The 11,121-nt window shown below is 40.9% G+C and overlaps 1 protein-coding gene across 4 annotated transcripts; it reads right to left on the reverse strand.

Moving 5' to 3' along the window:
• Positions 1 to 1,072: 1,072 nt before the first annotated feature.
• Positions 1,073 to 10,108, reverse strand: casp2 (caspase 2, apoptosis-related cysteine peptidase). Of its 4 annotated transcripts, none has more exons than XM_069695690.1 (13): positions 9,973 to 10,108; positions 9,249 to 9,412; positions 7,706 to 7,876; positions 7,522 to 7,584; positions 7,141 to 7,305; positions 6,831 to 6,900; positions 6,254 to 6,345; positions 5,856 to 6,038; positions 5,336 to 5,464; positions 5,154 to 5,244; positions 3,636 to 3,824; positions 2,964 to 3,073; positions 1,073 to 2,867 (listed from the first exon to the last, which is right to left on the reverse strand). In XM_069695690.1, exons 2-13 carry the CDS (start codon positions 9,396 to 9,398, stop codon positions 2,733 to 2,735), a joined length of 1,548 nt encoding a protein of 515 aa, XP_069551791.1. In that variant the 5' UTR covers positions 9,399 to 9,412; positions 9,973 to 10,108; the 3' UTR covers positions 1,073 to 2,732. The 4 variants fall into 4 exon arrangements, with proteins under 4 accessions (XP_069551791.1, XP_069551790.1, XP_069551792.1 ...); XM_069695689.1 differs by having other exon boundaries at positions 3,624 to 3,824; XM_069695691.1 differs by lacking the exon at positions 7,141 to 7,305 and having other exon boundaries at positions 3,624 to 3,824.
• Between the last annotated feature and the right edge of the window lie 1,013 nt (positions 10,109 to 11,121).

Raw genomic sequence — 11,121 nt, forward strand, 5'->3', positions numbered from 1 at the left:
AAAATCACCCCCCAAATGTGCCCCCCCCTACACACACACACACACACACACACACACACACCACTACCACCCAAAAAAAAAAAAAAAAAAAAATAATAAGAAACACACACCCCAAAAGTCTCCAACAGTAAAGTGATCTGCATATTGCTTAACCTCTACAGCAGGTTAACAAATACAGGAAGGGAAGTGACTCTGTGCCGCACATCATTCACTAAAAGCTGAAAAGCTCGCCCCCGGAGAGCCAAACATCCCACTCAGACAAGATAATCTAAACGCCTCTAATTCATCGGCTGGTTTCTCCTCAGCTTCCTCCTCTCGGCCTGATGAGGCGGGCGGCCATTATGACAACCACACACACACACACACACACACACACACACACACACACACAGAGATCCCTTTTAACTCCGCCCTGCTTTGTGGTCCACACGCTAGCACACAACACCCTAATCTCACAGCTACACCGGAGGCCAGCGAGAAATGTGCTACTCTGACCGCCGGCGGGTGTGCGTACGTGTGTGTGTGTGTGTGTGTGTGTGTGTGTGTGTGTGTGTGTGTGTGTGTGTGTGTGTCAAGGGAGAATGACTGTGGACAGCTGGCTGGGCCTCTATCTGATACACTAAGAACATTATCAGTGTGTGGCAGCGCGAGAGATACATACGTCCCAGCCGCAGCAATGGAGAGACCTGAGCGCAGCGGAACAGGGGGGAGCCAGTTATACTATACCTGAGAACGGAGAGGACGGGCTGTGCGCCGGGAACAACACACACAAACACAGCAACAAGGAGGATCAAATAAAGTGGAGCATGCACAGGAGCGGCCGCAGTGTACATTCGTGCAGATGCCCCGCATTCGCGGCGCGACATGCTACTTAACGTGTTCACAGAAACACTCAAAGGGAAATGCAGAAACACTCTTTTGCACATGCAGCTTTGAGGGGGGGGGAAAGAAAAGTAAAATTGGTCTTGTTTCCAACCCATGGCCTGTTTATTGTATAGAACATTTGGCAATTATTGGTGTTGACAGAAATGAAATCTCTCCCAGCGCCCCCCCCACCTCTCCCCCCCCCCCCCGCAGAAAAGCTTCAACACCACTTCAACTCTCCTCATGAAAAGGATGTTTCTTAATTATAAAAACTGAAACATAATAAGCTCCAGACCAGGGTAAACTCTCCCATAACCAGCTCACGCACAGCATCTTTTAAAAGCATATTTGCAATACCGTTTCCACCACACATTCTGTTTTCCTTCCGACAACACTGTTGTAACTTTATACACTTTTCCTGGTCTGGACTTTTCTGGGAACCGTCAATGCTCACAGCCTTGAGAAATAAATGTCTTTCAAAAGGGGTGCCAAAGCAATTCAATATACTGTGAAAGCACCAACATGGTCGTAAATGTATCCAAGACATCATCCTCACGTGGCACAGTCTGCTGGAAGAAGCTGCATATTGTTCATGGAAGACATCTTTTAAACTTATGCACAGTAAAATACGATAAAGAGACAAACTAAATCTGCAACACTGGAGTCAGCGTTAGCAGAAAGGTAAGAGTTCAAATTGTAGGTGAGTGACCCCACAAGTAGCACCACACTAAAGCCCACCACCCTGACAGGGACAGGTCAAATTTACTGGATATCAGTGGGTGGAGTCATAACATTTAAGGTTAAAAAAAAACAAGTCCAGATTTAGTTTTGAAGCTGCCCTTGAGGTGTTTTTCCTCTTCATATGGCAAAATATGAGGAAAAATTGACTTTGAGAATTTAAAAACCTATTACATCATAAACATAGCTGTCTACTACCTATTGCCATCTGCAGTCTTCAGAGCAAAGATCATGTTCACCCACAAGGGGAATGAATAATATTGATGGAAGGGAGATATTACATTACATTTCATTTAGCTGACGCTTTTATCCAAAGATTTCAACCATGAGGGTACAAAACCCAGAACGGGAATCAAGAAAATACAATTTCTTCAAGAAAGCAACCTACAAAGTGCCATCAGTAAGTGCCATTTTAAGTGCCACTAAAGTTCTACTATAGTAGATATGAATTTCATTTGTCTCTGCTGCGCTGCCCCCTGCCTGTGACTATACTACAAACAAGAAATGGTCTATATGTACAACAAACATTATGTACAAATAAAAGAATGGGTTTTAAAACTTCTTATAAAAACCATTTGGTACAAAATAAAGCCACAAAAATAGATCTTTGTACAAAATACATTAAAAAAAAAAAATTTTAAAAAAATTTAAAAAAAAGGGACAGTAGCTGTGCAGTTTGACTGAAAAGGATTAACATCTAAACCCTCTAACTGGCATAGACACAGACACAGATACACGAGTATGTTGTATGCTAATACGTTGCCCATTTCTGAGAACACGTAGATTAACAAATGCTTGCTCCTTTTTCTTTTTCAAGATTTCTGTGAGCGTATGCGCGGCTGCATGTCTGTGGGTTTGAATGGATAAATCCTGTTTGGATGTGAAGTTGTAATCGAGGGGAATGTGCGAGTGTGTGGCAGTAATTGGCGTGGGATGAAAAGTTGCGTTGCCCTTGCTGAGAAGTTTCAACACACGGAATGATCTGTGTGTGTGTGTGTGTGTGTGTGTGTGTGTGTGTGTGTGTGTGTGTGTGTGTGTGTGTGTGTGTGTGTGTGTGTGTGTGTGTGTGTGTGTGTGTGTGTGTGTGTGTGTGTGTGCGCGCGTACATCCGAGTGTGCACATTTGCGTGGTCAATACTGGGGCTGGTACTTGGGGAAAAGGTAGAGGTCTTTGCACAACGAGCTGGTGAACTCCGACATCTCTTTGCAGCGATGGTGGGCGGTGCCCGGGGCGTAACCCTCCCTCTCCTTGATACGACTGTTCACCTGGTAACGGAGAAATAAAGATGAAAAGAGTACAGCCGCATAAAGAGGCACATTTCATACTGTGATTTCAGTCCATGAAGTGACAAATGTGGTCACCTGCACCAGGATGTCTGCCAGGTGTGTGTCTCTGGCGTGCAGGCGGAGTGCTGTGTTGATCTCCTGGATGAACCAGGATCCTCTCTTGGTGTTTCGCATGGCTGCAGTGCCTTGAGGAGGAAGAGACCAAACAATAAAGGCTTAACACATGAAGATGACAAGGAAGCAGAGCTCAAGTGCTGTCTAGTAATACTGTGCGATATCAATATCAGTATCACAAGTATGAAGACAATGACTGGGTCTTTGTTGTGACCACATGCAGGTGCTCTTTCATTGAGACTCTTCGCAAGATGGAATGAGCACAATATCACAGATAATTGTCGTATTTACCTTTCTAACACTTAATAGAACAATTATTTTGTAAACACTCTTGAGCAAATATTTCTCCAGAGTAGACATTTCTATTTGCACAACAGAATAAACATAAAATCCAGGACTTGGACAGCAAGTAATATCTATTTAACATTCGATATTAATAACATATCACAACTTTTAGAGAATACAAAATTAAATTAAAGGTCCATTTTTGCCCACCACTAGAGCCTCATTAATTTCCCCTCAGATTACTGTTTTTTAAGAGCTTTTAAATTTCAGTTAATGAATACGGTTGCACATTTCATGAATAAATCCACCCCAGAATAGCAAATTGGACAAACTTACAAATTCTCTGACCTTTGAGAGATGCAAAGCCGCATATCATGTCCGACCGCTGGGGCAGTTTAATCCTGGGTGTCCCCATGTCCCCTCTCTGTCTGGAGTCTGCATCCCCCTGCCCTTCCCTCCCAGCATCCCGCTGTTCACAGCTTGGTGAGCAGGTCCTCACGGGCCCGTCTGTCTGCTCCACTCCACAGTCCATCTCATCTGGAGGACAAAATATTTCAATTTATTCCCCAACTTCTAACAGTTCTTTTTAATATTTAGTGCGATACAACAGCAGAAGTAGTTCAGCTCAGTCTTGGTCTTGACACAATTTTTCTATTGTCCCAGACTTGTCTTCGGTTTAAATGAGTCTGGCCTATTACGGCAAGTCTAAACAAAGTATTTCTGCAGTATTTTTCAGTTGTCTGTCTCAGTGTTTCCCATACAAAGGTTTTAATTGGTCGACCCAGCCAGGTAGATAAAATTACTCGGTTTCAACTTTCAGCTGAGGAAAATCTTACATTAAAATGCCTTATTTCTCTCTTTTCAAACTAATTTTTGTTTGAATAGTGTGCGCTATGCTGCATTTACTGGTGGCCAGAGACGTCTCTGTGCACGGCCAGATATGTAGTGTTCACTGCCCCGAAACAGCTGTGAGTTAAACATGTCTCGGACTCAACTTAAGTGCTCTTTATTTTCTGCAACTCTCTAATATACAAAAAACTAATTCTGTAACCATCATATAAGGACCATATTTATATACACTGATTTTATGTGTACAGGCAAACTTCCATAACATATATTTATCTTAGTTGAAAGAAAGTCCCCATCTTCTACATACCAAAACACCCAAAAAGTCTTGTTATTTCAGCCTGGCCATTTTTGTTATTATTTCTTATTATTACTTCCATAACACAAATTTTCAATTGAGACATTTTTACAGGATTTTCAAAACCGATGTAACCCTAAACACGGGAAATAAACAAACATTGGTTTTCACTGAAGCTGTTTGCAGAGGCAGTGGCTCTAAAAGCCTTTCAGCAGCAACCTTGCGGTGGGTCTGTGGTGGAGAGAGGGGTTTGTGAAGCAATTCGGTTTGCTCCTGAGGGCGCTGAGGATTTGTCATTATCAGATCTGTAGCCAGATTATAACTTCGATCACGGGGCCAGAATCATTTTTGGGAGTTCATTAAGTGACAGATTTATTTCAGGTTTATTGTACTGCATTTGTATTATATATTGTCCAAGTCTTGCGCAGAATATGGACACGTGACAATATTTTTTGGCTCAATCCACAACATCTGGGACTGAGCAGCTTTGAAACTGCCTCCCACAGTGACACTCCCAGTGGTCAGAGCAGTGACAGCAGACAACATCTGGCCACGTGGAAGGACAAGCTCGCGCCTGTTTCTCCTCTTGTGTTTCATAATGTAGCAGAATGTGTCAGAAACGTTTAACTCGGGTAAAACATGCTTGGATCTGTGTAGTCCCTAAACCATGTCTAGTGTGTCATTTTTCTGCCCAACAATCTCTCCTGATTACAAAGTCTTACCTCCTCTGCAGGCCTGGATGAAAAACATCTTTGGTTTGTTTTGTAGCAGCGGACAGTGTGCATTATCAAAGGCCTCGAACACCCATTCCAGCTGTAATCGACCAAGTGATAGATGTTAAAAGTCTGAACAAAGTTGCCTCTTATAATATACATGAACTCCGTCAACTATCAGACAAACTCACCGGCAGGAGTTGTCCGTCCGTACCATATATGGCCCCCTCTACTCCATGGGAGAGTAGACACACCACACAGCTGTCCACTGTCCGGTGCTCTGTCCGATTGCAAAAAGTCTTAATGCATGCCCTCATGTTCTGCACAAAGAATAAAGAAGTGTGGTCAATACATATAAGAAAAGTCAAAGTCTTACCTCCAGCACGTGCCGTTTCAAAGACTAAACAAAAAAATCCAGTCTGATTTTCTCAGAAAGAGATAAAATAGTTAAAAGTGAACTGTGTTTGCTTTGTGAAAACATTGCCACCTTCCTCCGACAGCAGTAGAGCAGAGAAACTGGGCTAAACAAACTGTACCTTAAAGCACCTTTTCTACACCAGGTCTTAAATAGAAGTATTTAAATGAACAGTGACAACAAGTAACTTTCTGACTGTTCGCTCAGGTTCATATTTAGCTGCTCTTTTATTATTTAAGTTTATCAACTAAATAACATCCTGTAACCACATATTCAGGTGTCTGTGTGTGTCTCACCTGAGCAGTAAGGTCTCTGTGGGTGGAAACTATGTAGTCCAGCTCTGTAAAAACCTTCCTGAGGACCTCATCATCCACCTCACCTCCCTTCCTGGGGTCAAGGTCAGGGGCAGCACAAGAGTCAAAGGTCACATTACTGATCACCAAAGCAAAGCCACGAGGGGATGAATTCATTCTGTAAGACTGAAGGGGTGGGTGGGAGGTGGGGATGAAGAAGGTGTATCAATGAGTCCAAAATATATCACACAGATCTTTAATTACTTTTAAAAATGTAAACTATATCACAACATTTTGTGCTCTGTACGTATTCATATCCAAATAGGTGGTGTGACACTGAGTTCTTAAGGGGCCAAAGGTAAAGTATAACAGAGTTAAAATGGTGAAGGGAGGTAATTTACCTGCTTGCAGTGAGAGACGTAAAAGTCAGGAGTGCATGGGAGAACAGGAGTGTTGATGGGACTGTCTGCATCAAGACTGAACTCCATGGACTCTACAGCAGACACAGACAAACACACAATGGTAATCTCTGCTAGATTAAAAAAAAAAAAAAAAAAAAAAAAAAAAAATTACATTGCTTATAGAAAGTTCTCACATCACTGAATGCTTCTGTGAACACTGGTATGGCAGCAAACTTTGTACTACAATTCTGTGAATGAGTCACTCTTGGGGCGTGGTGCTTGCAGGTACAGGCAGTAGCTTCATACTAGAGCAACAAACCTCCTACACTTCTCAGTGATAAGGTCATATAACAATTCAAATAATAAACAGACTAAACTCATAAAGTGGCTGTTGGCTTCAAAATGTATTTGTGTAAAAGTATATTCAGTTACCAATCTTGAAACTGGACAGTTTATAAACCCTTTTGTCTGGACACCGCCTCATGTCTCCAAGGCAACAAATACTGACGACAACATTGGACACAGAGACACCTATTTTAACCTGAATGCTCACAGGTCACACTGCAGCACCACTCACCATGTGTCCTCACTCTCTTTGTTGCAATTTCCTCCTGAGTTGGAAATGGTAGAGAAGAGTTCACAAACCTCTGAAAATAAAAAATTAATACACAAATCATTCGAGACAAAACATCCGTTGCTAAACAGAGACCACACTAGACAGATAAAGAAGGATGCTGTTCTTTACTGTAGCAGCAGCTGTTGTTGTTTGTTGTGGGAATATGACATCATAAGTCCTAAATTTAAGGGAATCTCCTGCCTGCTGTGTGACTACCTCTGCAGTTCATCTGGATGCATGATATGAGATGTATGAATTTTGTGATTCTCACAACTGTGTGCTCATCTCTTCCTCTTTTCTTTGTCCTCTGTCTCTGTTTGTTCCTGTCCTCCTCTCTGACTGATGACTCTGAGGCCCAGCATCTATCTGAGGCTTGGACTGGGAATGATGAGTTGCTGGTCCTCTCGCTCTTTTCCTCTCTGTCTACTGAAGATGTCTGCAAAGACCACATCACTGAAATTTACTATTATTAAAACATGTTTCTTTAAACTGTGAGCATGTGTAATTGAGCTACCAGTTATGAAAGCACCTTAAAAGACATTCAGTGATAAAAAGCTTTCCTGATATTGGCTTTTGTACAATCTTACGAAAACTGTAAACGGTGCCAATGCCTGCAGTTTTCATAGTTGAGGATTATATGCGTTCTTCTCACCTCTCTCTTCTTTTCTGTTCTCTCCATTGGTCGCCCTGCCTGTCCCTCTGCCTCTTCCTCTGCCTGAATAATATACGAGCAGAAAACAGTCTAAGAACTGCAAGTCTGAAAACAATCGGCTGTGCATATTGTAGCTTTGTGCTGTGCGTGTTGTGTTCTGATGCACAACGAGGTGCACACTCACATCCACATGCGTCTCTCTGCCATCGTTCTCTGGTGATTGTGTGAGCAGGTCGCACAGGTGCTGCTGCTCAGTTACTTGGAGAGCTGAGCAGAAGCTGCGAAAGGCGTTGGGTCCTCGCTTTGGTAGGAGAAGTAGCAATTCCCAGCTGCGTGCACGAGATGTTTGCGCTGCCTAGAGTAGAGGAGATATGATCAGAACACTAAAGACCACTAAAAAGATTTCATATTATATTATATTTGGTTTACTATTTTCACATCCATTGTGGTCCAAGTGTGGACAAAGTCAAATGTCTTGATATTTCTGTCTAAAAACCTCGATCATGATGTTGAGATAATGTTGCAAGGATGACCACAAGTGCTTTAACAAAATATTTACACGGAGATTTTTGATAAATAATCATCATTAATGCAGATATAATGAAGTGAGGAAAAGCAAATAATAGAACAGCAAGAATAATCTGGTGTGTTAAGAAAATTATATCACTTTACTGTAATGCAGCTTTTAAAAACAGGAAAATACAATACTAATTCCATACCATGATATTACATTATTCCAGATTGAAAAAAAACATCTAAATGACATATGTTTATATCTCTATATCTCTATCTCTACTATCATGAAAGTTTTCTCTTCAGTCATTGCCCACTGCTGACTCTCTACAGTTGAGTGTTACAAAGATGGGTCTGAACAATTAAACAGCATTCATTCAACCAGACACTCTTAGTTTACAGGTACCAAATCAGGTGTCAATCATAAATGTTTGTCAAAACTAGGTTGGGAAACACAGGTGTAAACCATAGCCCAAAACAACTTGACCATACCCTTTACCAAAGTTGCTGACAAGCAAACCAACAGTTGCTGACAGCAATTTAAGCAGGTGTACCTGACAGTGAAGCTCTACATAGATAGATAGATAGATAGATAGATAGATAGATAGATAGATAGATAGATAGTTACTTTATTAATCCCCAAGGGGAATTTTTTTCGCTACAGCAGCATTTATAGATACAGGAAATAAATAAAATAACAGTAAAAAATATTAAATATAAAAATGCACAGTATATACAATAAAATAAAATAGAATAATTAAATTAAAACTAACTAAACAATAAAAACAAGTTTTTTTATATATATATTTAAACAACCAAGAAAAACAGACAACAGACAACGGTGTTATTGTTGTGTGATGGATTTGGCCAGAGGTGAGTTATTGTACAGTCTTATTGCAGTGGGCAGGAACGATCTCCTGTATCTGTCCTTGTGACAGCGGAGCTGGAGGAATCTTTTGGAGAAAGTGCTCCTCTGTCCCTGCAGCAGGTGGTGGAGAGGCTGGTCAGGATTATCCAATGTGGATAATAGTTTCCTCAGCGTCCTCCTCTCCACCACCTTTTCCAGGCTGTCCAGATTGCAGCCAATGATGGAGCCGGCCTTCTTAACCAGTTTGTTAAAGTCTGTAACAGGTCAAAGCTACAAATCTGTGAAAAGTCAGCTGAAACCTTTGCTGACTGATCGTTGATAGGCTTGTTTATTAGGTTAAACATACCATGATCTTCTCTGCCATGTTCCCGGTGAGGATGGCGTCTGCCTGCAGTGACTGAATGAACAGCTCATCCACCACCAGGTCGTCGCACAGAACCGCTGAGTGTCTCCGAAGAGTCTTTCTATCCCGCGTCAGCATACCGCACTCCAACATGTTGCTCCGACCAACTGCGGGCGGGACAGGTAGTAGTAGTAACAACAACAACAACAACAACAACAACACGTGAAGTTCCACAACAATAAAAGTAATAATGAGTGACTCGCTACAAGACTCTTACTACAAGACGGGATGGCTCCACTTAGTTATCGCAGCACTCATTCTTTCGCTGGGATCTCTACATGTCGCTAAATAGTCACACTTTATACAAACATTTGCCTCACGTGGAAAAAAAAAAGTAAAACCGCGATAGATAAATGACGTCATGAATAAGTACCTTTTAGAGTCTTCAAATTAACACCGTAAACAACGCTAGCCGAACAATGCAGGTTTAAGTAACAGAGCAAAAATCACCGAATAACATTACGATGAAAATGAATGAATCGATGATATTAGGTAGACGTTATCGTGGCGAAAACGTTTTAGAAAGCAGGAGACTGTACGCTTTGTTGACAATTAACGCTAAACGTCGGTGGCTAATTATCGATGCTAGCCAGCTAGCTAGCTAACTTCGACTTTTTCTTTGCATTAAAGCGTGTGTCATGTAATTCCTTCCAAACCAAGAGCTTACCCGTCCTTCTGTTTCTGCAACGGGATGCCAAACGGTCTGGGAAAAAAAAAATACAGCAAAGTGGCTTCGTGTTTCACACTATTTGTTCATAAATTCATAACATCCCGTCAACACTCCACAAACCAACTTCCGCGGGGTTCTCTGCTGCAAAGGGAGGAGGCGGGGCTATCGGTGTTGGTTTTTGCATTGTGACCAATGAGAGCGCAATACAATTTGAGTGGCGTTTTTAGTAGCCACTCATCTGGCGTCTTACAGGCTGTTGTCCTGCCCACTAAAGTAGACTAACGTGAAGTAAAGGATAGAAAGGCATTTGAAATTTTTGAATTTGTTTTCTGTAAATAAGTAACCAATTGTAAAGAAGACAGACACAAACATCTCTTTATTAGAGACGTTCAGTAAGAAGATGGACTGTTATTGGCAGAAAAGTGACATTTCAAGTGAAATACATTTTCATTAGGCATGATCATAGTTTAAAGTTATACAAAAGGATTTTGATTTAGACTATATTTAAGACTTTATTAATCCCACAGTGGGGACAGCAGCATAGAAAAAAAAAAGGTGCACACAATAACAAAAAATTTACATTAGTAAATTTCCCCACTGTGGGATTAATAAAGTAAAATCTAATCTAATCTAAAATATAATTCACTGTGGTGGAATGTAAACAAATTTCTAGACTACTTACATTTACACTCTTTGCCAAATAGATCAGTTATTGTTGTTTTTGTTTGTTGTTAAAATCAACACGATTTTAATCGGACAACATTATAATTTTGCATAACAAGATTAAACATTATAGCCTTGTGATAATTCAAGTTTGATCAGGCAATTCCACTGTTCACTCTTAAATATACTTACATTTCCTATGGTGTTGTTATGCAGAAACCAATACAATTTCAAATTAAAATGAAAATGGTAATTTTGTAAAAACCCTTTAATGTTTGCTGTTGAAATGACAGTGTGAAACTGGTAAAAACAAAAAGCTTCCAAGCCAATGAAGAGGGACAGGACTTAATGGAAACTAAACATGAGCATAATAGATAATAATAAGCAACATAACATGTGAAATGTCATCCAATAAATCTGCAAAAGGAAGAAAGAAAGAGATTGTGAAAAAAGTGGTGTGATATCTTATCAAAAACAACAACC

This window comes from Brachyistius frenatus, unplaced genomic scaffold, assembly GCF_029030835.1.
Source record: "Brachyistius frenatus isolate BFR_SWC_R1_liver_20210118 unplaced genomic scaffold, ASM2903083v1 Contig_20, whole genome shotgun sequence".
Lineage (NCBI taxonomy): Eukaryota > Metazoa > Chordata > Actinopteri > Embiotocidae > Brachyistius > Brachyistius frenatus.

Excerpts from the sequence above, each read along its gene's own strand:
- casp2 (XM_069695689.1), bottom strand. The coding sequence starts at position 9,398 with ATGTTGGAGTGCGGTATGCTGACGCGGGATAGAAAGACTCTTCGGAGA. Across the intron at positions 7,877-9,248 it reads ACATGGCAGAGAAGATCATG|GCAGCGCAAACATCTCGTGC; the intron begins GTATGTTTAACC and ends CCTCTACTCTAG. Across the intron at positions 7,585-7,705 it reads GCAGAGAGACGCATGTGGAT|GCAGAGGAAGAGGCAGAGGG; the intron begins GTGAGTGTGCAC and ends TATATTATTCAG.